Source organism: Mizuhopecten yessoensis, unplaced genomic scaffold, assembly GCF_002113885.1.
Source record: "Mizuhopecten yessoensis strain PY_sf001 unplaced genomic scaffold, ASM211388v2 scaffold8537, whole genome shotgun sequence".
NCBI classification, from domain to species: Eukaryota; Metazoa; Mollusca; class Bivalvia; order Pectinida; family Pectinidae; genus Mizuhopecten; species Mizuhopecten yessoensis.
Window position 1 is genome coordinate 616,442 of NW_018407597.1, and position 27,960 is coordinate 644,401.

Here is a 27,960-nt window from a genome sequence, read left to right on the forward strand (position 1 = left end):
CCTACAAAGTGATGTACATACTTGCAGTGTTGGGGAGGTAAAAGTTACCCTACAAAGTGATGTACATACTTGCGGTGTTGGGGAGGTAATAGTTACCCTACAAAGTGATGTACATACTTGCGGTGTTGGGGGAGGTAATAGTTACCCTACAAAATGATGTACATACTTGCGGTGTTGGGGAAGTAATCGTTACCCTACACAATGATGTACATACTTGCAGTGTTGGGGAGGTAATAGTTAGCCTACAAAGTGATGTACATACTTGCAGTGTTGGGGAGGTAAAAGTTACCCTACAAAGTGATGTACATACTTGCGGTGTTGGGGAAGTAATAGTTATCCTACAAAGTGATGTACATACTTGCAGTGTTGGGGAGGTAAAAGATACCCTACAAAGTGATGATCATACTTGCGGTTTTAGGGAGGTAATAGTTAGCCTACAAAATGATGTACATACTTGCGTGTTGGGGAGGTAATAGTTAGCCTACAAAATGATGTACATACTTGTGGTGATGGGGAGGTAATAGTTAGCCTACAAAATGATGTACATACTTGCGGTGTTGGGGGAGGTAATAGTTACCCTACAAAGTGATGATCATACTTGCGGTGTTAGGGAGGTAATAGTTACCCTACAAACTGATGTACATACTTGCGGTGTTGGGGGAGGCAATAGTTACCCTACAAAGTGATGTACATACTACATACTTGCGGTGTTTGGGAGGTAAAAGTTACCCTACAAAGTGATATACATACTTGCGGTGTTGGGGAGGTAATATTTACCCTACAAAGTGATGTACATACTTGCAGTGTTGGGGAAGTAATAGTGATCCTACAAAGTGATGTACATACTTGCGGGGTTGGGGAGATAGTATGCTGCACAATCTTCATCTGATATCAGCTCTTGGATACTTGCGGTGTTGGGGAGGTAATAGTTACCCTACAAAGTGATGTACATACTTGCAGTGTTGGGGAAGTAATAGTTATCCTACAAAGTGATGTACATACTTGCGGTGTTGGGGAGATAGTATGCTGCACAATCTTCATCTGATATCAGCTCTTGGATAGTTTTCTGTAAAAATCAATAAAAAAAATATTTGTGTACTGTTAAACTTTTCAAAAAAAGTTACTTTTAATGTAAAATCAATTTTCATGGTAATACTTCTATAAATTTTGGTGTGCACAAAGTTATGATAGTTATCACTGAGATAACAAGAAAGTGTTTGCATTTGCACCGTTTTTGCACTTGAATGAATTGGGTGAAATGATTAAGACATGAAAAATGTAATTATTGTGAGGAAGTACTGATAGAGTGAAACCTGTTCATACAACCACCTCAATTAAGTGACCACCTGTTTTAAGAGACCACCTCCATTCAGAGACCAATTTTGTACCAGGTTTGACTGTATATTAAGGCAATATTGAAGGCAATCTAAAAACTGGCCAAATTGGTTTTAAACAGTCTGCAGGCAAAGCTAAAAGGGGAGGCAAAATTTGTTTATTTATTATAATGCTAAGTATAATGACGTCTTTCCTCCAATAGAGGTCAGGATTGTTATTAGATCATATAGTATGACCAGAAAAAAACCTAATATATCATCCATACTTGTACAAAATCATCAGAAGTTTTAATTTTTGTCTTAAAGTGACAAATCTTGACCAGGATGTAATTCATACTTTTTGTAATGAGCAATTTTTAATTTCTTACAATTACTACAAATTATTAGTATTTTTAAGCCTTCTGAGTCAGAAGCATTTGATGTGTTTGTTCACAATAACTAATGTGCGCCTTACTGTGCCTGCTGTGGGGTCCACATCATATGTACAAAGCAGTTTAGCCCGCTCAGTATTGTCTTGGCCTCCATTAAGAGTCTCCTTGGCTATAGACTCCAGGTAAACGTAGTAGTCAGTGGTACATTTCTCCACACAGACCTAGACACACAAATACAATAACATATAAGTACAAAATATCGGGCAGGTGATCAGCTAAAAATAAAACCGCAGCAAAAATTTCCTGGTATACAGTAAGTATAGTTTCCTAAAAATAGTGGTACATGTAACAAAAACTGTTGACAGGCAGACTGACACACTGAACGTATGACGGACGGCAACAGTGCCATGCATGAAAAGAAATTTCCCGAATACCAGCATTGATCAAAACATTAGACGGGAATCGGTGAGAAAGAGTTATATGTTAACAAGGGACAGACCCTCGACCCAGTGCAAAACTCTTCTTTGTCATGTAGTGGTTTTTGCCCCCCACCCACAATAGTCATCTACTCACTATTTGATACTGCGGAATGACTGCATGTATTTTAGGTCGGTGTGCAGTGACATGTACTCAGTGTAAACATGTTTGTATGTTATATGGTTTTTGGAATAAATGGTCTATTTCATATCACACTGGTATTTCTGGTTGTCATTTGCCTTTTGTATACTGAGTATGGCTTGCTGTGTGGCTAGTGTTAAGAATCGCACACAATACATTACATTTTGCATAGGTACATGTGCAAATTAAATTATTATCATGCAGTATTCTCATTAAAAGCGGGTTGCCGGCAAAAGTAGCCACCCGCTATTCATCATCTTTTAGCCAGATTTTGTCTTCTTCAAAATAGGTCAACGTAATAACAGGCGAACATTAAACTGGCATTTCTTTTCAAGTCAACTATTTCTTAGAAAACTTCGTGTGAACAGTGTTAATTTACACCTGTCGGTTTGTAACACTGGTTCCTTGATAAGGTTAAATTGCAGATACCAAAAATACGTATAACAAAATACTTATAGGTCAACGTAATAACAGGTGGCAACGGCATTTCTTTTCACGTCAACCACCTCTGAGAAAAGTTTGTGTGAACAGTGTTAATTTACGCCTGTCGGTTTGTAACACTGGTTCCTTGATAAGGTTAGATTGCAGATGTCAAAGATACGTATATATACATATTGGATTTCTAATCGACTTTAAAAATAACAACACTTTGTCAGGACCATGAGTCGATCATTCCTACCAAGTTTCAGTTCAATCGGCCCAGCAGAACTCGACTATAAGTTTGAAATATTTTTTCAAAATGGCAGCCTTGGTGGCCATAATAGATTTCTGATTGACCAGAAAATTAACAACACTTGGTCAGGGAGATGTCAGTAACCTTCCCATGAAATATTAATGAAATCCCTTTGCCAGTATTTCAGCTTAAGTTGAAAATGTAAAATGTTAATGGACGACGCAGGATAGCAATAGATCACTTGAGCTTGAGCAGGGAAGTATTCAAAATTAAAGAAACAGTCATTTGAAGGTTTTATTGAAGATGTTTAATTTTGATGGATTTGGGGGCCAAAAAAGGCCCAAACCATACAAAGTCCTTTCATAATGAACTATTGCAACCTTTGAATTGCAACCTTTGAAAAGAGTTCAAATATGACTTTAGGGGTGAATGAGTTAAGGGGAGTGAGGCTACTGTAGGTTTTGTTTGTCTGCAGTATGTGAGACAGGGATACTAATGATATCAGAACACTTACCTGTGGAGTAGGACAGCCAAGAAAGATGGACTGCACCTTTGAACACTGTAGTAAGTCAAAATACATCAGGTTCGGCTTAGACTTCACACTGAAAAAAAAGAACCAACTCTAATGAACAGTTTTTCATTTAAAAATTCAGTGAGTTACTTCCCCTCCAAAGGCAGACACTGGAAGAGCTGTATTTTCTTCTTCTTTCCATTGGTTTATAAATTAGTTGAAGATCTCAATGAGATCTATTACTTTCCAATATTATTAAGTAATAACTCATTCACCCCTGCAATTTCTTAATAGACTATTCCAACCTTTGAAATGAAAGAGTGCAAATTTGTCTTCAGGGGTAAATGGGTTAAATTATGAACTTATATTGTATTAGGAATCTAAGTTCCAAATGATTGAGCTACAACTAAACATCATATGTTAACCTTGACCTTTCACAGTTTGTCCGTACCTTGTGTCATAGCCACAGATACTGCCAGCAGAGTCTGTAGGGAATACAAGCTTGGCAGGATTTCCTCTTGCATAACCTGAAAGACACAATAAAATACAATATATGATTTTTTTTTAGAAAAAAAACCTTTTCTACTCTAGCTTGCAGTTTTTAATTGATATTAGATTTGGCTTGCTGTATATACAATCACACTGCATGATCATATGAGGTGATGTGCCCCTGCTGGGTCAGCTAGGTATTTTCGTGAACCCTCTGTTTGCGACCTTACCCATATATATATGTATACACTTTATATCTATCTACCTAAGCCTAGCTTCCACTACTTTGTGGTGGCAAGACAAAACAAGAGCACTGCAAACGGATACATAATACAACCGTCCGACCCTATCCAAATGATTTTTTTGTTTGTTAAATTAAATCCATATTGTCCTTCTTAGACCCCACATGAACATCCATGCCAAAAATTAGGACAATAACATATGATCTGACTGAACTGTACACTACTGAAGAAACTTGCACCCTAACGTTAACCGGACAGACGGACGCAAACGCTATTCCATAAATTATAATACGATGGGCATATAATAAAAAGGATAGACATGCAGGCCTGTTTTAACACCCAGGTCTTGAGATCTACCATGGTATACATTTTCCTTTTTCAATCATTTATCATCCCAATGGCTTTGTATCTAGCATATTAATTGCTTTGGACTACAGGACACATGTCTACATGATACATGTTCTTTTCAAGTCTGTATCATTTGATCATTTGCATGTCTGGGCTGTTTTAAAGGACATATTTAAGTCTAATGATCGATGACCTTGTGTTTTGTTAGACTTGAGTCGTAGCAGGTGAGCAATGAAACCGACAAAAAGTTACCATCCTCTAGCTAGTTTGCTGCTTTAACTTGATCTTCATGGTGTGTAACATGAAGATAGAAGTCATCAGGTACTTATTTTAAACTTTTCAAAACTGACTTGAATTGGCTCTGTTTAAATATTTAAAAGTTTTAAATTACCTGTCTGGTATTGACAGACTTATAATATTAAACATTTTTAGCTTGTTTGCGTTTTACGTCCTATTAACAGCTATGGTCATTTAAGGACGTGCCAGGTTTAATTAGGTGGTTGAGGAAAGCCGAAGTTCCCAGAGAAAAACCGCCGACCTACAGCCAGTACCTGGCGACTGTCCCACGTAGGTTCGAATCCGCAACCCAGTAGTGGAGGGCTAGTGGCAGAAGAATGTCAGACACCTTAACCACTTGGCAACTGCAGTCCCTCTAACATTTTACAGTCTATAACGTAAATAATATTGTCATGCACTATTAGGGCAGTTGGCATAAAGACACACATACTATGATGTTTAGGGTATCCTTTATGTCTTTTATTCAGTATATATGTTGTTATAGAGCGATGTTTAAATTCGTTTTGCTGTTAAACATGCCTGATGACATATGCTTAGATTGAAACCATGCAAAACATTATACATGTACATGTATTATTCAATTATAGCCTTTGGCTGAGGTCGATACCTTATTTTGTGAGTGGATTTATCGACCCGAGAAAAGATATATTGACAGAGGACGCAGTCCGAGGTCATTATATCTTTTTCTCGGGTCGATAAATCCAGGTATCGACCGAAGTCAAAGGCTACAATTGTTTTATTATTTTCAATACAGTAATATTAGCAATCTGAAAAAAAATCACAGCAAAAATCTACAGAAGCGGGACGACGCGTTTGTTTGGAGTCACGTCATTTTTAGAAACACCCAGTCCTTCAACAAAAATCACGCGCTCCTAGTCAATATTGGTTTTTATCGGTGGACACGTGATGCACTCCTGGCCAATAACTTGTCGGGAATAATATGAAAAAATAATAAAAGCTTTTATCTAAAAACCAAACAGACCATTAAATAATATAGGTAATGTTACTTGGTGTTTGTGGTGATATCATTGATATTCATTTTACTGTTTATTTTAAAATTTCTAAAAGTTGTCTTTGGACTGGGATTTTTGTGTTTCTTGATAATTACATATTTTGTTTTTGATATTCCACAAACATCAGAGGTCTGGGGAGAATTCTAATACCATGAAACATCATACAGTACTTTCCACTGAATATCATATGCATGTCACTTATAGGTTTTAAGTACCTTAACTCTTTCACCTCTACATATTTAAACTGGACTTGCCCAGTCTTTGATATGGTAATATATATAAGGTTCAAATGTGACTTCAAGGGTGAATGGGTTAATAATGTTTCAGGAGATATTTAAATGCTTCCCTTTAATTAATACAGAATACTGTTGTAGAACAGTTACCTTGGGAAAATGTTATCAACAGAAAGATACAGAAACTGGAATCAAAAGAGTTATATCAGCCACTCAATACAGGTGTACCTATACATATATAGCTTAATATATTATACATAATGCTGTCTCTATAACAAGTGAAGCACGAAAATCGTTCAAAGAAACGAGTATGAAAAATCGGTCGATGTCAGTATAGACTTTATATCTATCTACATCAGGCTATATTAAGCTACACTGCATTGTATTTCACTTGTATACCACGGCCAGGACCTAGACAAACTGGCGGTAGATGTTTTCTATGCGCCAGTCGTCTGACGCAAAAAAATATAATTCTTGTAACATCCCTAGATTTTTCCTGATAAATGAAAAAACATTTCAAGCATGTAAATTGACATAAATACCTCTAAAAAGTATTTGATAATTGATTTACCTGTAGGTGAGATATCAGAATGCAATTTAAACCTTGTACTATTCAGTTTCACCATATGGTATAATTCTACAGATGTACTTCTTATGGGACCTTTGTAATTAAAGAATATTCGAATACGTGATCTACATGTTCAATAAATACAGAAGAGTTACAAAGGTGCATTTAAATTAAACCCCACATTCCATTCAAAGGGCCAGTATCTGTGATGGTAAAAACTGGTTTCTGAACAGATAATCACTGAACCATAGAGTTTACATACAGTTAAGGTAACTGGAAGGTCAAAAGAAGTTTAACATTTAAAAAAGCTGTCGGTAAACGAACATGTCCTATACTGACTCAATGTTATTACAGAATAGGGACATCCCCATCAATAGGGAGTTTAACCGTATGATCTTCACTGTGTACACATCGTACAATATGGTGACTATTATAGGTGTTAACCCACAAGTTTTGGTTGTTTATATATTTGTTTAGACACGTGTAAAGATGTTGTGGGTAGTTGTCATGTTTATCTTACTTTGATATAAGCGGTGGACAGATCTGAAGTTTGTTGTGAAGCTAAGATTATTGCAGTCTAAGGTTTATAATAAATGTAGGTTGCCCTTAAATTTTCGACAAGTCAAGGTTGTCATTTGAATGTTAGCTAACAGCATTATATATTTTTTGATCAATCAATTTTACATACTTCTATGAAATAATGATAATTATGAAGACAGTTGATATAAAAGAATTAGCATGGAAAGGCGTCGTGTTAATCATTCTATAAGATTTCTACAAAATCACGTCCTTGTTCAGTTCCAAAACCCTAATTCCAAATTTCTTACATGTACATATGTATATTCAATACAGAGTAGATAAACACACAGGTAACATGTTAAGGTAATTATTCTATGATCTCGCAATGTCACATGATCATAATTAATAGCTGGCTAAATTAGTGCATGCTTCTCACCTAAATCTCAAACATTTATCCAAATGCTAGAATACCACAAAGTTCTCTAATGGAAATCCGTCATGATTCCTGTTTCTGATTGAGGAAATAACTACCATAAATGAGGAATTCGATCTAAACGGAAGATTTTAAAATTGTCACGAAGTTTTGTTATGTGATGTCATAATCAAAAGATGACCAATGAAATCACATCCAGGTTATAATGTTAACAAACTTATGGCCAACTTTAATATATAACAAGAAATGCTTATAAACAACTCCACACAAGTGTATCCAGTAGTTGTGGAGTGGAGATATATACAGTGGTTACAGAGATGTATATATAAGTATATGATATCCTGGCTATAGATGACTACAATTAGACAGGTGATAATTGTTTTACTGGTCCCTTACAGAAATAGAAAGTTTAGAATACAGTGATATTACGGTAATATTGCAATGCACAAAGTATTTGCCAGAACATGTTGCCGGAAGTGCACAGAATATCCCAGTCAATAGGCTAGCTTAGGGGTGACATTCTGATGACCTTCTGGCACACTTTTGCTATCGCCAGAGCTCGAGGTGCACTACAGATTAACAAAGAGGATGATGGGCAGCAGTACAAGGATCCCTAAATGGAACCTTTCATATATTTCATTTGTTTGTGTTTTAAATCTTTTTAACGGCTATATGGTCATTTAAGGACGTGCCAGCTGGTTTTGGTAGTGGAGGAAGGCCGGAATTCCTGGAGAAAAACCAACGACCTGGGGCCAGTACCTGGAAACTGTCCCACGTACTGTAGGTCTCGAATGCGCAACCCAGTGGTGGAGGGCTAGTGGTAGCAGAAAGTCAGACGCCTTAACCACTTGGCCACCACAGCCCCTCCCTGTCATATATACACATGTACCGTATATGCACTTATATGAAGTTATAGAGGAACTCTACCAAGGTATGTAGAATTTTGGCTCAGACCCTCAATAAAGCCAATTAGGTTCTGACCAAAATTCTGCACCATCACCATATAGGAATTTTCCTATAACAGATCAAGAGTCTATTATATGTAGTTGTGACGGATAACTTCAGCGAAATTCTACACCCAAGGACAGGACTTCCCTATCCCTCATACCTATGAGAGAATCTGTTCGTTTTATACATATATTTGTATACGTAATGCCCTATACTAGTGGAAACAAGAATGTTGATGAGGTTGGCAATCGATACATATTGTCAGGTCAATCAATACTGAAGAAGAGCGTATGGCTCCCATAACAACGTTTGCATGATAAACAATTGCAAGAATGAATAATACATATCTCACCTGTCTTCTAAGGACAGGTATTTCAAATAACCACCGCATTACCGTTTTTCACTAATTGTTTTGATGTTATGCAGACACACATAGTTAAGTATTGCATTCGTATCATCATGAATTTTGTAGAATTGCATGATTTTGTTATAAAGAAAAATTGCATTACAATCTACGAGGTACATGTAAATATTGTACCCGACATTAAATAACTATTTATTCATTTGATCTTAACCACCATTTATATTGTATAAATAACTTTCAGTTCACAAAAAGTAAATAAAGCTGATCATGACTTTTATTTTCTCCAGGTACACCCATTTGAATCTGAATCCAAGTACTGGTTATAAGCACTACAGATTGTATTTTTACTTAATTATAGTCCGCTATTGCTATGTCAATTGATGAGGTAAGGGAAATTTGACTTCATTAGCAAGTCAATAACAAGCAACTAGATGTCTCAACTATATATGGATCTACAGCTAAGTGAGGAATTGTGACAAATCACAGCCTATTAATTATATAAGAATACTTGTAATTTGGTATCTTGGTGGAAATTTGCTAAGTCCAGCATTATAGGGGAAGTCCATGATGATATTTTAAAACAAGAGCAGCGCGAGCGGAAGCATGATACGCCCGTCAGACCCTCGGAAGGGTATTGATATATTGGAAGCAGGTAGTGATATATGATATAAATGTGTTTACTGCCACCGTTTTGTTGGTGACTGCGACCTTGCCATTCATTCACTGTGTTCATGGTGCAAGCGATTTTATGTTTCAGAATTACACTTTCGTGGTCAATGTTGCTATTACTGAAACTAGAACCTTGGCTTTGAGATAGGAGTCTTGGACTAATAATTAAAAAGTTTGACGGAATGCCCTTATTTGGCAATGATACTCTGCCGAACAGCGTTTCAATGTCACAGTTTAAGAACTCATCCAAAGCATTCAGGTAATGAAACAATCAAGAACAATTGTTTGAGTTATCGTGTAAACAAGGAAAAGATAACGGCAAAAATGAAGTACAGACGTGTTGCTATGTCAAACTTGTGTTATATGCCAAATTGCGGAAAGTTGAAACTCAACAGGAAAACCTGTAATAGACGTTGAACATTATTGCTTCTAGCATTAGCATACCAAATTTGAAAGGAATTGATTAAAAAATAAAAAGTTCTTGCATTTACTACACAATGCCCTTATTTGGCAATGAAAGGGGCATAACTCCACCAAAAATGCACGTAAACTTCTGAAATGCGAATTGTTTGAGCTATATTGGTATGCAATATGTGTACCAAGTTTCATCAAGATATGTTCATGAATGAAGGCAGGAGAGCGATGACAAGTAAAACTTAACGGACGGACATCGGACATAATGCAGTCAACACAACCCATACCATAATACGACCTGTCAGACGGCGTATACAAATGTCAAAGTCCAGAGTTATAGGGGAAGTATAATAGGTAACAGTTGATATTGGTGGATTACCTATAAGTTATATGTTATCCACATATGTTTCCACCATACATGCGTGTATCTATAACTGTAATATATGGGATTCTCCTATACATATATTGGACCTATACCGGTGTATAGGTAGATTCTGTAAGGGAACTTACAAAAAGGCTTGATTTAACATTTTAAATCAAACGTACTGAAAATTGTTCTAGCTGTTACCTAGAAAACCTTGAATATGCTGAAGGATAGGATTTTTTTTCGTGAGCAAATAGTGACATCATTTCAAGTAGGTGTACAATAACTGTTTGCACGAGAATTCCAATTACAAACTTGTGACTGGGCGGGTAAATATTACAAGTCTTATATAAACACTATCAAAAATCCAAAATGACACTATGAGTAAATAGTACAGGTCCTATAAAAACACTATCAAAAATCCAAACAGGTTGTCAAATTATTCATATTGCCAAAAGTGTTGACAAGACACTTGAATATTTTTCAGATTAGTTGGAGATGTAATTCCAAGATCTACGTTCTCTCCCAGCTACTAAATTATTCGAACTTTTGAATTATTTAAAAAAGCACATGTATGGAACTCAAATCGAACATTATCAACATCATGACTATAGTAATTATTATTATACCTGAATTTTATGCATAATTTCAATTTTTAATAAATGTTACATTTTATACCACATTTTGTTACTAAGCAAATGTAATTCGAGTAATTTCAGAAACACCATTAATTTCTCCTGATTTAACTCAGGCTTGTAAAAATATCTCATGACAGTAACGTATAATTAACTGGACCTGCATGTTGAGTGCAGTGAATTCAAACAAGGATAAACTTCTAAGGCACTGCATCTGATCTAGATCCGAGTCAAAATCTAAAAACAGTCTATATATACATAGTTGTACACATATATATATCGGGATGTCAATCCCAATCTTCAATTCCACTTGTAACAATATGGTCCATATTTATAACCAGTACAGCAATTGTGAAGTTGTACATGTAAAAGATCACGTCCTAGGCTGTTTATAATTATGGCACGGAGACAATTAACACTGAATTATTTGAACATTGTACCAGGAAGTACAGGGTCTCGACATACAAGTTACAATTATAAAACGATCCTCATCCATACTCAGCAGAGAGACGTTTTAACTGAATACCTAATACAATGATACATTCTGGTTCATCACGTACGTGCATGCGGAAATAGGGACATTTTAATTCAGCATAAATTGGACGTCTTCATTTCATTATAAAATCACAGGAAATCTGTCATATAGACTCTGGTGACTTTCTGTTGGATAAGCTATTACAGTCCATAGGCTTATTATTGTTACTAGGCAAATAAAACGAAATACATGTACACATAAAAAAGGAGAAAACCCCCAGCACAGGAGTATCTTGGATATCATATTTTGTTGTGTGCATATTGTGTGCTTTGCTAGCTTGTGGTTATTTGAGTACAATTGCAGCTGTAGAGAAACTTGGTTTAATTCAATTGAGGGGTAATTGGTTGAAACAAACCTTATAATATATACAGTGAATTGACCTTTAACCTGTTGCCTTTGCTTCATGTTGCCTTGACCTTGGGGCTGGGGCTGGACCTGGGAATATGAAAATCATTGCATACTCCCTAAATCTGCTCATAACATACATGTATAGGTCACTGAGGTATAAGATTATCTTTATCAAACAATTATTATTGGTTCAGAGAAGTTTTTCCCCTTGTCAAGCATGAATAGTTACCTTTAATTTGTTTTATAAAGTCCTCGGAGTGACCTTAACCGTACAGGTATGAGGTTTGACACTAATTTTTCATACCTGTTAGACATCAACTTAACCAGAAGCTGATATAAGATATACTTTTCCAACTTCAGACAGACTTCCATGACCTAAATGTTTTTTGTTTTTTTTTAATAAAAGTATACGTACATGATCATGACCAGTGACACACCCCACAGTTACTAACTTAAATATTTATTATTTATTGAGGAGTGCGATAACAACTAGATTGTTGAGTGATTAAACGATAATGCTTGATCCAGTCACTTAAAGTCACCAGGATGTTAATATTTAAACAGGGCAATACAGTCATTTTAATTTGGTTTAAATTGCTACCTGGCGTTCAGTAAAATTGCTAAGTGGCCTAGCAGTTTTCCACGCAGGTATGACTGAGCAGACCTTCCTATTTTTCAGTACCATATAGTCAACAGGTTGATTGTTAAAGTGTTGAAAGCTATACAGTTTGTGCCAATTAACCCTTTCACCACTGTAGACCATAATGGACTCGTCCAGATCAATGCATGGTTGTGTCTACTTTAGTTATTCAGTGGTGAAAGGGTTAAGTATCGGGTATATTCTTTATTGATTTTAGCCAGTTGAAAGGTTTGCTCCAAACAAGCAGTATGGTTTGACCTGTAAACGTTTTGATGTCATTTAATGAATTTCTAAATAATACGTAAAATATGGAAATTAATTTGACTGGGTGCTAAAACTAGAACTCTGACTGCAGGTCAGCAAGGGCCCATCCATCTGTCTAACCATACCACCTATGGACTATTTTAAGTAACAGTGACCTTGACCTTTAATTGACTTCAAAAATTTTTTTAAACCCTTATTACACACCTTAATATCACAGTGACTTTTGACTTGACCTTGACATTTGAATATGAACTTTTACAAACTCCTATGCACACTGCATGTATCACCATATCACATTTTTAAAAAGATTTAAGATAAAAGTATTATACTCCCCTCTTTTGATAACGAAAGTGTGGATGGACAAACAGATGGACAAACAGACAGAAGGACGGACACAGTGAGTACTATAGTATATACTTCTATACAATGTCGGGCCTGATTAAGGATAGGACTACCAGACAATACTTATAGATAATGATAATGCACACCATAGAAAAAAGTAGAACTGGCAATCATTCCACAGTGAATTATTAACTCCTACAGTCTAATTTGCAAAATGAAGAAGTGATCATCCGAAAATCAAGGGAGATTATCAGTTTATTTGGGCTTTTCACCATCTCAAAAAGGTCATAACTCAAAAACTGTTCATTATACAGATTTCATGCAACTATATTATTTGTAGATATTCTTTGGGGCTAACTTTTTTGTTATTAATATGTTAATACAAAAAAGGTCAAATAAAAATCCTCGCTTTTGGGTCAAAGGTCACATTTTTTCTTTTTTTTCTTTTTAATTTTCAAGTTTAAAAAAAAAATCTGTTTGGAGTCAATGAGGAATTCTATTCCAGTGAATTTAATGTGTTCAGTTTATCTGTAACATGTACCTTTATCATCCTACACCATTTTGAATATTTCCTTTGATCTTTTTAAAAATGTAAACATGTTGAAACCTATATTTCTCCAGTGTTTATGATGGTAAATTCATTTAAACATAGTATTAAAGTTTCCCCAGATGCCCTGCCTAATTTAGTAACGTTGTTGACTTCATTCAAAAAAACAAAATGGCCACCATGACATCATATCCGTTTTAACCTTAATTGCAATAACTCATTAATGACTGAAGCTATTAAATTCATCTTTGGAAGTGTTTTGTCGAGCAACAAAACAAATGTATTCCTCAGGAAACATTTTTGTGTCAAAGGTCACCATTCGGTTACATAGGGGTTAAAAAAAGCTAAACATGTCTTTAAACCAAAATATTTTGAAAACAGTTTCAGGCATTTACATTAGGTTTTAGTATGCTGTTGAGAGCATAGATCTTCATATTCTTTAGGAAACATTTTTGTCTCAGATGTCAACTTCTGGTTTTTGGAAGGGGGTCAAATTTCAACAGTGATATTTTGGGTAACAACTTCTAAAAAAACATCTTCTCAAGTTCTACAATGTCTATAGAGTCTTAATATTTGATCTGTAAGATGTTAAGATGTTTGGCTATCAGGTTTGAAAAAATGGTTGACCTTGATCAACTTTCAAGGTCACAGGTCAAATATTCTCAAATTCCTTTACACCAAAATATTGCGAAAACTCTTTTAGTCATTAACATTACATTTTGGTAAAGTGTGAAGGGCATGAAACTGCATATTTTTTCTCAGGAAACATTTTGGATTTCAAAAGTCAACTTCCATTTTTCGGTAGGGGTCAATGTTCAACCACATCATTTTGGGTTACAAGCTTTAACAATCTTCTTTTCATGGTCTACAAAGTCTAGTCTTGCTATTTGATCTGTAGGGTGCTAAGATGTTTGGCTATCAGATTTGAAAAAAATGGTTGACTTTGGACAACATTCAAGGTCATAGAGTTCAAATGTTTAAAAAAAAAAGCAAAAATTTCTTTTAAGAAAAATATTTCGGAAAATATTTAAGGCATTTATACCTTAATCTAGTATGATGTAGAGATGCAAATGCTCATAATTTTCTCAGGAAATATTTTTGTGTCAAAGGTCAACTTTTGGTTTTCGATAGGGGTCAAATTTCAAATGTGCTATTTCAAGGTAACAACTTTGAAAAACTTCTTCTTAGGTTCTACAAGGTCTAGAGTATAAATGTTTTATGTGTAACATGCTCAGGTGATTGGCTCAAGTTTGACAAAATGGCTGACCTTTATCAACTATTCAGGTCAAAAGGGTCAAACATGTCAAAACACTTAAACAACCTCTCCCAAATAAGGAAGAGGCCTAGGTACATGATGTTCGGTAAAGAGCATTCATAAATGAAGGACTTTAATGCGATTTCAATGAATGACGTTGACAAACCTCAAATGCGATTTTCACAGTAAAAATCAATCTTCAATTGTATTTCCAATTTTGTAATCGTGTATGAGGACTTTCAGTACTTTGATCTACATTAAACGAAAAACAAAGCTTACTTTCAGTACTATGGTTTTTATTATCATTTTCTTCACAGAGGGTTAATACCGTGAGGTTTAAAAATAGGTTTGTGATGAAAGACTTAATCAGTTCTAACGGTGAAAAGACCATCAAACTGTTAGCCAACAATTTCTAGTTTTGTACATAACTAATTTATACCTTATGTGTATGTGTTAATTTATATCAGGGTACTACTGTCATCCATTATGTTTGCCAGTAATAAAAATAACTAGATTCCCCCGGTTATCTGTAGGTAAACGCTGTAAAAACATTGAAGGAACAGAAACAATAACCATAAAATGTAACACAAATATCCAGCACTAAATCAGTGTTACTATGGCGACCCATTTTTACTTACCAATGATAGAGCAGGCACCCATCACTACAATACAAACGAGGAACAATACACAGCAGATGATGTCTGTACATGATCTGAAAAAGGAAAAAATACATCAATAAAGTTTATATTGCATTTTATTTTTAAGGATCCCTGTAATTTGCCAAAAGCTGTAACTTGTAATGAAATATTTGTTTACCAACATGACACATGCTTGTCAGCTTTTTATAAAATCACGGAGAAGATTCTGCATGCTGAAATTCAAAAACATAAATAAAATGTGTGCATATAACCAGGAGGTGAAAAAGGAAACTATATATAGAATGGCATCTTTTCAGTTATTCTTTCTGATGAAATCATAAGAACTGATAATTAATATATATAAGAATAGTTTGGCAGGTGTAACTAGATGAAAATGTTCAATTTTAGGGTCAAAATCGAGAGTTTCTCTCCAGAATTGGGAAAGTTGGCAAGTATCATGACAATAGCTTCATAAAATAAATCATTTCAGAAAAGTACCCACTTTGCAGAACTTTCTTGAAAAATGATAAATGTAAAATAATAAATATAAAATTTACTGACATTACATAGTGATCTGATAGTAAAGATGTAATAGCAAGTCCTACCTATATAGCTACTGCAGTGTATATATCCAAAACAAAACTAAGGGGAGACAACTATATATGCAAGAAAAATCTGCAGTGGAATTATCTGGTGATCCCTGCAGTAGGACAGGCAACCTTAAATAATAAATATCTAGTAACACTGCGACAAGGATTCTTAAATAAGAAATGTCTATAACTAATCTTTAACCATTATACTTAAATGTTACGGTCTGCACATAGGTAGACCTTTATCACCTTGGGATTGTATGATCAAACCATCAATGGCTCAGATAGATAAACTTTCACTGATTGAAAACATACAGACACATAAGTGAAGATATGATCAACCTGTAGGGTAAAGAGATTTGTCAGCAATAGGGCCCCTAGCAATACACGCCTGTCATTATTAACATACCTATAGCTACATATGTTTCCATTTATTGATTTATATCCTAAATACATATAACTATCTATTTTAAAACTTTATTTATGTATGTACATATTATATTCCAGTCTCCACAGACAGGATATTGTCAAATATAGGAATTTTGAATCCCCCCAGCCCCACCATGAAACTGATAACATTTCAAATGTATACATGCAATGAAATAGTTCAGTGAAATGATAGTGTAGAGTACTGTAATGCTGGGTTGTTTTTTTTCTGCTGGGTTATAATTTTTGTGACTTTGTGGTAACCATTTTACGTGGAAATCCATGAAAAGTAGCGCTCATGGAATTGACCACTTTTGCAAATCTTTCTTCATCATCAGAACCTTTTTTTGAGGTGGTAGTGGAATGATCATTATCAAATGTATTAATTTTAATTTGTAATATAAATTACAAAGAGTTTTTATGTAACATACAAATAAATAAAATAAAATACTAACCTATTTTTCAAAGGTCCTTTAAATTTCGCGTCATGTTTTCTAGCTTCACCTGAAATACAAAAAGAAATTAAAAAAATATTTGTAACTGCCGTCTTCAATTTAAAAAAAGTTTTTCAATTGTGTCATGTACGTATCTAAATGTTATCACCGAAAAGAGCTTCAAGCTAGCTTCATTTGAACCTGATTCAGAAAGGTAATTAAAAGATAAATATGTACAGTTAAATTAATGGCCCATAATCTTAACCCACATCCCCCTCCCAGTAGTTGCATGCACATCACAGGGGCCTGAATCATTGTTACAGTGTTTTATACGTTGCCAGGGTTTAGATTTTGAACTTTCAGTAAAAATGCCACCCCCAATGCTAATCGTATAATATTATTGGGGGTACATCATATTTTTACCGAAAGTTTAACTAAAACCCTTAAACGAGTAAAATTACTCAGAACAACATAATTTAGGTCCAAATATAGCTGTAACAAATTTGCAGACCCCGTGTAGCTGCAATGTAAAGTTGATATATAGCATCACACGGTTTCAAAACCCAATATTCAGTGCATGTCAAATATTTCATCTAAATATTGTTGTTAAAGCCATATATATATATACATGAGCATAATTTGGGATATTTTATATAATGACATCTGTATACCGATTTTAAAACATAAGAAATGTAAATAATGTGAGAACTAGCCTAGGATATAAAACGTGTCAAAATAACAACTGACTCACTGCACAGCAAATAAATGTCTATAAATAAACAAGTACGTTACCTATATATAATTACCCGGAACTGTTTACACTATCCCTCCCCAGGGCACCCGTTGACCCCATGTACGTTTCATCAATATTTACCAAATTTTAACACCTCTTACGCTAAAACTAAGTTGTCAACCACGATGAAATATGTGTGTAAGTTGTTGTAAATAACGTGTGTACATAACCTTGTTTACATGTATATATTGTTAGTGAAAGAAATATAGGGATCCTTCGTTCGGTTATCGGGTTGTAAAATTTACGTACGTGCTGTCTATGTAGATACAGTGATGTGTAGATACAAGTCCATAACTCACCATATTTTTTAGGTTCGTCTTCCTCTCCCATTTTCACACTGTCGTTGTTTGACTTTTTCTAAAAACACCGGATCAATTTCTCCTGTATGAAAATCGTGACGTAGAGTTTGTACACCCGATCAATTCACCTGTGTTAAAATCCCACCTTACGTCACGTGGTTTGGGGGCCCGCCTTCCATTGGCAACGACGACAACAATCGAGTCTAAATATTGGGGGCTCGCCAAGGGGACACTAAGACGAACCGTCAACACCTTCAAAATTCATTTAAATAGTTTTATACGAATATTAGGAAATATTAACAGGCTAATATATATATGAACTTGTGCTAAGACGAACTTCATGCATTTATTTATCAAAAATTAAAAAAAAGACAGAAAGTCGAATTTCTTTTTCTAGGAATTATCCCCAAGAGACCTCCATAGCTGGGCCTTTTAAATGATCTACCTTATATATTGAGCGGAACACAATAGGTTTTATGAAGGTTTGGTCATTGGAACTATCAGTAGGTAGTAAAAACACTTACCCACACACGGGACATTTTACTCAGACACACAACTAGCTAGGACATATTTTCTGAGTGTATACTTTTTCGGATTTTATACAGAATATGGGAGGAAACCAAGTGGAGGATTTAGAAGAGAATGAGAAAGATAAAAAGAAAGTAGATGGTAAGTTTTGAAAAACATGTTTAGATTAAAGATTATAATAATACACTATTTTTCCAGTGTGTTATAAGCCTGACCTGAGATTATATATACCTACGTGTAGATTCCATTTAATTACTAGTATGATGGCGGAATATTTTTCTTATTATAAGTGTAGTCTAGTTGTGGATTTTTTTTTTCAAACCATGTTTTGACACTTTCTGATTAATACTACAGAAAAGAAATTAGGCTATTTATGTTAAGATATCAAGCCAAATATATGAAAGGGGGAATCAACTGGAGATTGTACATGGACATATAATGTACATGAAGAATTTAAAACTGTATATTTGTCCAAGTAATTAATAGTCTTAAGTAAATGTCAAACATAGCATTGCTTAGAAAACATGCATATGACTTTCATTTTACATTTTTTGATGCTGCTTGCCTTTGCTAATTATGTTATGAATAAATTAAATAAAAAAAGCAATATGAGAGAAATTAAAATTATGCTGTTGGTATTATCACAAAGTCTTCTCTCTTACACTGTGCTAGTCACTCTTCTCCAAATTTCGAATTTGGTTCGGATGGAACTTTTTCAGAAAGGAAGTATTGAAGAACAAAACTATACAGTTATTGTTCAAAATGTCAAGACTGATGTCTCACTCCAAGTTGCCTGGTACAATGTCTCTCTTTAAACCAAATGTACCAGTTCTAATATAAGCTGTATCCCATAAGAAACAGCCATGATGTTAATTATTGTATTTGAGACTGATTTTGATCAAGTAAAACTGCCCAGTTATTTCATTTGGATACATATGGGGAAAGAAAACTGAAAATTGAAAATGAAGTAATAACCATTGAACTTACATAACATTACAGGTATATGTTGTAATTTTAACCACAGAAATATCAGAATACCAGTCTATTTTAATCTTTCTGGATTGAGTTATGGATTTCATCATTAGCCATGCATAAAAAATTGTATATATTTGATAAAACATATAAAAATATATTTTCCGTACACTTTTTTCAATAACTCCTTCACAAGCTTACAGTCATGCAGTCTTATTAGTGCAAGTATATACATGCATTTAAAAATAGGTATTAAAACATTTTTAATATCACAAAACCTATTATGTAAACTTGAATTAGAAATTGCTGATAGTTATGATAAATTTACGTATTACATGCTGTTATGTACCTGAGTTAACCCAATACATTATTAGTTTAAAGACCAGAGCACTTCATTTAAATTTAAGTTCATAAGAAAAATGTATATACATATTAAACACGTCTTCTTTAAAATCTCGTAAACAACACTGTATAAATCTTTTGTGTGAGATATGAAAAGCTGTATTTGCCAAAAAGGAGCGTCTCATACAAAGCTTTATAAATAGCTGATGTGTTGAGGTATTCCTGTCTCAGTATTTAATTTTGAACTGTTCATATTGACACAAATATACAGTACAAACACTATGTGATAGGCCTAGCTGTGTTCGCTGCTTCCTCAATTTTAGAACTGTGTGGTGTCTTTCGAAAACAAAACCCTACAAGTAATTTACTGTACTATAGCTAAAGTATCTATTACAACACATACGTTGTGTCTAATTAGAGAAATCAAATTGTTACACTATTAAGGGATAAAAATAATCTTTTGACTTAAAATATTTCAATTAACCACTGAAATTTTGAGGATGAAACACAGGTATTATAACTTTGACATGCATGGAACTCATAGAAGTGTTATACCATGCAATGCACAGACCATAATCATAAATAGTTAAATAAAACAGAGGCAATTTCAATGTACATTTTGATCATGTTACAGTAAAATAAAATATATTTCATAATTATGCAGTTGAATTTTTTCTGTGTTCACATTTTTATTATTCAAACACAGAAAAGGCAGAAAAAGAAACAAAATACTACACATATTTAAAAACAAATGTATTCAAAATATAATTCATTCTATGGTAAAATATTCATGAATATATTTGTCAATTATTTTTTTTAATGTTAAGAATTAATTGGTAGTAAAATGAAAACAGGGTTGATACCATAGACAAACAATACACCATTGAAGGTGTAAATCTATAATATTCTAATACAAAGTTGTCAATAACATGATCCTTGTCTTGTATCAACAAATGGTCCCCACCAGGGAGAGCATGCAATCAATAGACATATATACCTGGGCATACCTGGAATCATTGTAATGTTTCCAGGACCTGACCTGATTAAGGGCTTATAGCTCATTGATCTTGTCAGCCACTGAAGTCACAGAGCTAACTATGTTATGATATTGATACCTATGTATACCTGGTACTATTTAAAACAGCTAGGTGTTCTTGCAGAGCAATAAATTGAATAATAACCTCATCTTTTTATCAAAATAACAGAATAAGATGTTATTTTCCACACACTACAATGACGATAGCAATTAATTATCAGACTTATACAGATACTAATTTAGGTAACAAATCCTGTTCATTAAATTTCAATCAAGATTTCTTTTTTGTAATGAGAAAGCTTAAGATGTATACACTTTTTTCCTGTACTGATCATCAATTGCTCGGAGTAGGTATACATACACATATATATATATATATCACAGGGCCATATATCCACTTACCATATTAGATGCCTGCATAATGGTCCCTAATCTGTCTAATGTTATATTATCACTTGAGATGCCAAAATTAAAAAAAAATATCAAAAATATGTGTCTATCAGGAGACTTTTTTTAATAAAAATTATGTATTAATTCAAATTCACTATCAACTGTTTTAAAATGAGAGGAAAAAAGTTACACTTTTGATTTATGCAAATTGACGTTTAACATACATGCAGGTGCATTACATAATGGGTTATTGAAAGTCAGTCTATACAGCATAAAACATTTGCGAGAAGTCTTACACTTCTAAATGATATTGAGTCTTTTTTTTCCATACATATATTTTCTGTTTACTGGTAGTAAAACACTGTAAAACTAAAGTATGTATATATATAACCTTAACTGTTGACTGTAAATGTAGCTGTCACTTAAAACTTGATCTCTAAATCAAACAACAGTCAGAGGCTTACAGCTGAACTGTCCTGTTGTTGCTTACTCAATAGAGTGATTTGTATTTAAAAAAGGTGTATAGGACTTTTCTATTCCATTGTTATAGTGATAGCCCATTGATATAGTGAAAGCCAATTGATATAGTGATAGCCCATTGCTATAGTGATAGCCCATTGTTATAGTGATAGCCCATTGTTATAGTGATATAGTGATAGCCCATTGATATAGTGATAGCCCATTGATATAATGGTACCTCATAGATATAGTGATAGCTCATTGATATAGTGAGGTACCACTATATCAACGGGCTATCACTATATCACTATAACAATGTAGTGATAGCCCATTGATATAGTGATAGCCCATTGACATAGTGATAGTCCATTGATATAGTGCACGTGATAGCCCATTGTTATAGTGATAGCCCATTGATATAGTGATAGCCAATTGATATAGTGATAGCCAATTGATATAGTGATAGCCCGTTGATATAGTGGTACCTCATTGATATAGTGATAGCCCATTGATATAGAGATAGCCAATTGATATAGTGATATCCCATTGATATAGTGATATCCCATTGATATAGTGGCACCTCATTGATATAGTGATATCCCATTGATATAGTGGCACCTCATTGATATAGTGATAGCCAATTGATATAGTGATAGCCCATTGATATAATGGTACCTCATAGATATAGTGATAGCTCATTGATATAGTGATAGCTCATTGATATAGTGATAGCCCATTGCTATAGTGATAGCCCATTGTTATAGTGATATCCAATTAATATAGTGATAGCCCATTGATATAGTGATAGCCCATTGATATAGTGGTACTTCATTGATATGGTGATAGCCAATTGATATAGTGATAGCCCATTGCATGATATAGTGGTACCTCATAGATATAGTGATAGCCCATTGATATAGTGATAGTCCATTCTTAGAGTGATAGTCCATTGATATAGTGATAGCCCATTGTTATAGTGATAACCCATTGATATAGTGATAGCCCATTGATATAGTGGTACTTCATTGATATAGTGATAGCCCATTGATATAGTGGTACCTCATAGATATAGTGATAGCCCATTGATATAGTGATAGCTCATTGATATAGTGATAGCTCATTGATATAGTGATAGCCCATTGCTATAGTGATAGCCCATTGATATAGTGATAGCCCATTGATATAGTGATAGTCCATTGATATAGTGATAGCCCATTGATATAGTGATAGCCTATTGATATATTGATAGCCCATTGTTATAGTGATAGCCCATTGTTATAGTGATAGCCCATTGATATAGTGATAGCCCATTGATATAGTGATAGCCCATTGATATAGTGATAGCCCATTGTTATAGTGATAGCCCATTGATATAGTGTTATCCCATATATATAGTGATAGCCCATTGATATAGTGATAGTCCATTGATATAGTGATAGTCCATTGATATAGTGATAGTCCATTGATATAGTGATAGCCCATATATATAGTGGTGTCCCACAGTCAATGCCTATCAATGTACACCAGAGGAAACTAGCATATAGATGTCAAAGGTGTACAGTTACCATCGGTCACTGGCTGTCTCTTTGGAATACCTTCTGAAAAACAATATTTGTGTTTGTATTTTATAGGGTTATATTTTCCATCAGGTAACTACATGAAAATGAATTTAAAAAATAAATCATGTATTCTATATTAAAAAATGTTTCCTTTAGAAATAATTAATTGTGTGGACTGTGTCCTAACATGTAATGCTCATATTAGAATAACCCAGTTTCTAGGTTGTATATTTCTATATACACTAGCTGACTGTCATTCCATGTAAAGATAGAAGGTCACTGAAGCAATAACAGTTCTCTTAAATCCAATAAACACGTGGTGAATTGGCCCCTGAATGGAGCACTGATCTCCCGCAATAATCTGATCAATAAATAAGAATGGGTTGGACGAGAAAGAGAGTTACCAGGTAGATGAAAGTGACTTTATATGTTGTCCAGTACATCTGGTATTATATATATGTTGTACATATAATAATAATAATATACAACATTTATAAAGCGCCCTGTATAACTTGTTAAATTACTCTAAAGTGCGCTACACACATAAATAATAGTATTGGTTATAGTAGATAAAAAAAGGCATACAAATCAACATTATACATTAAATAAGAAAACAAGTACCTCGATATGCATATAAAGATATATATAGGGTGGTGTACATGACATCTATATGCATAGAGCCTAAAATGCAGATTCTTGAATTTAGCAAGGGTTTTTCCTGTTGTCAAATATTGTTGATATCAATTGGGCACCACTAATGTTGAATATTGTATTGTATAATTCAGTTGGGATTCAGTCTATACATGTATTGCTTAATAATTCTCATCTGGTCGTGTGAAAACACAAAATGTAGGCTTAAGTCCGGTGATATAAAAGTTAGTCTGGTAATATGAGCTTAATTATACGTAGCCTAGGATAAATGTGAAATTGAGACAGGTTATATGAGTCTATATTACCTTTTAGTTTTCATAAAAGTTCTACAAAGGATGGTTTTGTTTTCAGAATTGATTCAACAAAACTATAGTCATGCAGGAAAAAAATTAAAATGCCTAGTTACAGTTTTTGCCAGTGGTATGCAGGGATCTTAAACCTATTTCACTACCTGGTACATGGTAATAATATATACAAGAAAGAAAAAAATATCAGATTAGCTTTCAGGTACATCTTATGTAATGTTTACCTTCTTGGTTTGACTAAAGTGATGTCAGAATAAAGTTTTGACTTGAGGTATGCACAGTATGCACAGTATGCACAGCCTAATTTCACAAGAGATAATGAAAATGATCGTGTTATGGGTTTTGGATCAGTGGCTTTCAGAGGATGAATAAAACAACACTACAAAGACAATTGGCCAAATCTTGAATCAGAAAATGATACTAGACCAGTGGCCAGCTTATGTTGCCTCATGTGATGCAGTTAAGGGCACAACGTCTTTCGTCAAAATACTGGCGATTGCATTGGCACATCAGTGAAGTAAGCAACGTTAAACGGAAAAGGTGGGGTACTCATATATGATGCAAGAGGACGTCCTTGGACTAACAGATCTAGGTCACCAAATCATATTACAAATTCTTTTATCAGGATATTTAAAAGAGTTGTTCTATATAGTATTGTGTCTATGTACAACATATAGACGTTACAAAAGTAAAAATTTGGTAGGAGTATTTACACAAAAACCTGAATGTGTTATATCTTAACTCCTATGCCCTGATCGATTAATTCTTCTGTCTAACTTCAGTGGTACAGTACTTAGGATTGACAAGTTTATTCAGACAAATTTTACAACAAAATCACAATATTAAGTGTTGTCTTCCACATGAATTAAATGGTGGTCAACACACTGGCCTTTCACCAAGGCAGCCAGGGTTTGATTTCCCAATCAGACGTGAAAATGTATAAGGTCACCTGTCCGACCACATAGCTTTTCTCAGGGTACTCCTGTATCCTCATATCTCACATTAAGACTCTCAGTGTGGTTCCATCCAGGCAAACATGGGTGATTAATAAAGTAAGAAAACATGTTTCACAGTTCCCTGTTCTAAAATAAGTTTTTATTAAAGTAACAGTATCTCAAGTGACCTTTTCACTGTCATAGAAATTGATCTTGCCCTATGATTATATGTAGTAGTGTATTAGGAGATCAAAAATGCACGTATGGACCGAGATTTGAACCTACGACTCTACAAACTCCAGACGAACGCTCTAACCAATTGAGCTACCTGGTCGCCAGTGATGGACCTAGTCCTGTTCCACTTCATTCCTCCTCCCTTTAGCAAAGTGGCTGACCCTGAAAACATGAACACCAGACCCTATACCACCTTTACTCATGGGTATATTTAGTTTGGCATCAAATGTAACAGGAGAGGAAAAATGGATGGCCAGACTGGGATTCAAACCCAGGATCCTCTGAACTCTAGCCAGAGTTGCTCTAATCAATTGAGTTATCTGATTGCTAGCAATCAACCCAGACAAATTCTACTACAGTAGCATGTCAGTGAGATTACAATCAAATCAAACCATCCTTTTGGATATAACTTTGGTAGCTCTGGTGTTAAGGGTTAGTATACCAATCTGAAGTCCAGGGTTTGAATCCTGGTGTCCTAATTACTGACTAGCTTAAGCTTACCTGCAGTATTTCTACATTTAGAACTCTGTTATTGATTTGATTTTTTTTTTGCAAAGTACACTGTATACATTAGGTAGTCCTTTAAACTTCATTTCAAAATTCAGTGTCTTTAAACCATTCACCTGTCATCTTAAAATGTATATAATTATATGCAAAATATAAATTTATTTGGGAACACAAACATTTTCTTCTTTTTAAAACTTAATAAAGTTATGCCTGATTTCGTACATCCCAGGAAATTTAAATATATATATGTATACTTGAGTGCACCCACCAACTAACATAAATATTATATGTCAAACTCGTCGATCCATTTCACCGATATCATGGGTATATAAACATGGATTTCAAATCGGAAACAGCTTTGTAACCATTCATTGTTCCTGAAAGTAATGTATAAGCTGATATTCTCCTTATGACAGAAAATAAATGTATGTACACAAGGTATTACTGTAACTTATAAGCACTTTATTTTTGGTCAAATCAGTGGCGCCGTGAGCTATCATTCATTTCTCTGTAAATATTACTGAAACATTACTAGCGACCAAGTTATACTGTATTGTTTATAAAATGAGTACTGCACGGTATAAGGTATGCTTGGTCATATTAGGACTTTTGTTACTGTAAGTTAAATTCTGTTCAATTTGTATATAATTATAAGTGTCACTCAATAGGATTTATGAGTTGAATTACTGGATTCACATATATGCCATATAGTTGCAAATCTGTACCCCCACCCCCACCTCAACTTCAACCCCAAAATAATTAATTAAAATGACAATAGCAATGCATGAAAATAATGTGTACGCTATTTACTTGCTAACATTCAGTACAGAGGTTTCTTTCTTTGATCATTCTTAATTCAGTTTAGCTCCATGCTAAGCTGTGGTGAATATTATCCTCAATCCCGATATATTATACATTCTTAGTTAAAGTGCAGGTGTCTTTATAATCCATCTATATAAGTGACAGCAGCACGTACATGTGTACATTTAATAGCAGAAAAGGGTAAGGAATTCTGCCGTTTAAACCTTTAATCCAATCTATCCTATAAATCGGATTATATCTTTCAGTCACATGTAAGTAGGTAAATCTTTCAGTCAAGGTAAACTTTGCACATAAACAACTGTATTTAAATACATATATGCAGCTGTAAACGGCGGTACCAAACATATGAAATTTAAAGGTTAAGGACTCTCATGTTTTTCAAAAGTGTTTGACTATTTAAAACTAGTTCTCGGTAAAATAACAATTTCTGAACTTTCCAAAATCACCAACAATGAAAGGTTATTTATATATTATTAGTTCTAGAATGATAGTAAAACAGTTCTTTACTTCAGACTTATTTTGGTCCATCATTTATAAAAAGCTCAGTGTTCAGTCAAAGCTAGCTGACTTTATCATTTCTGAATAGAACCCATCCATGTACCTTGCAGAACTTTCATGAAAAATAAATATAAAATGGCCAAACAAAAAACTTTGAGTAACACTAGTCTGAGAGAAGAAAAAACAACGGGGCCAGACAAGATTTGAACCCTGGACCTCCAAGCGCAATACAATTGCTCTAACCTTAGGATCAACTTGATCACCTGTAGTTCTCTAGCAGAGTCCTGCTGCTATTAAATTAAAAATATCCAAAACGAAATTCAGGGGAGATAATCATATGCATACATGTATGAAAAACTACTGTGGAATTCTCCAGTGTTTTGCCTGCATCGGAACAGGGATCTTTAAATGTACATATAAATGTGAAGTAAAGGAAAAATCCTAGAATTCTTGGATCTGAAAGTGGATATGCCCTATACCTCTAAGAGAAACCGTTAACAATATGCCTACACTGTTTAACACTATTAGCTAGTTTGTCAGATTGGATTTGAAGCATATGAAAATTATG

General features: G+C 34.2%; 2 protein-coding genes across 2 annotated transcripts in view; one reads left to right on the forward strand and one right to left on the reverse strand.

Moving 5' to 3' along the window:
- Positions 1-18,391, reverse strand: part of LOC110456145 (choline transporter-like protein 2) — a 40,635-nt gene extending 22,244 nt beyond the window's left edge. Inside the window, exons 1-7 of the mRNA XM_021506714.1 lie at positions 18,155-18,391; positions 17,084-17,132; positions 15,613-15,686; positions 3,959-4,034; positions 3,511-3,598; positions 1,789-1,926; positions 1,003-1,066 (exon numbers count right to left, since the gene is read on the reverse strand). Coding sequence (XP_021362389.1) covers positions 1,003-1,066; positions 1,789-1,926; positions 3,511-3,598; positions 3,959-4,034; positions 15,613-15,686; positions 17,084-17,132; positions 18,155-18,185 — 520 coding nt within the window. The 5' untranslated portion in view covers positions 18,186-18,391. The remainder of the gene's footprint in view (positions 1-1,002; positions 1,067-1,788; positions 1,927-3,510; positions 3,599-3,958; positions 4,035-15,612; positions 15,687-17,083; positions 17,133-18,154) is intronic.
- A 201-nt stretch (positions 18,392-18,592) lies between these two features.
- The window catches only part of LOC110456144 (choline transporter-like protein 4), a 55,387-nt gene continuing 46,019 nt past the window's right edge, over positions 18,593-27,960 (forward strand). The window contains exon 1 of the mRNA XM_021506713.1: positions 18,593-18,823. Coding sequence (XP_021362388.1) covers positions 18,763-18,823 — 61 coding nt within the window. The 5' untranslated portion in view covers positions 18,593-18,762. The remainder of the gene's footprint in view (positions 18,824-27,960) is intronic.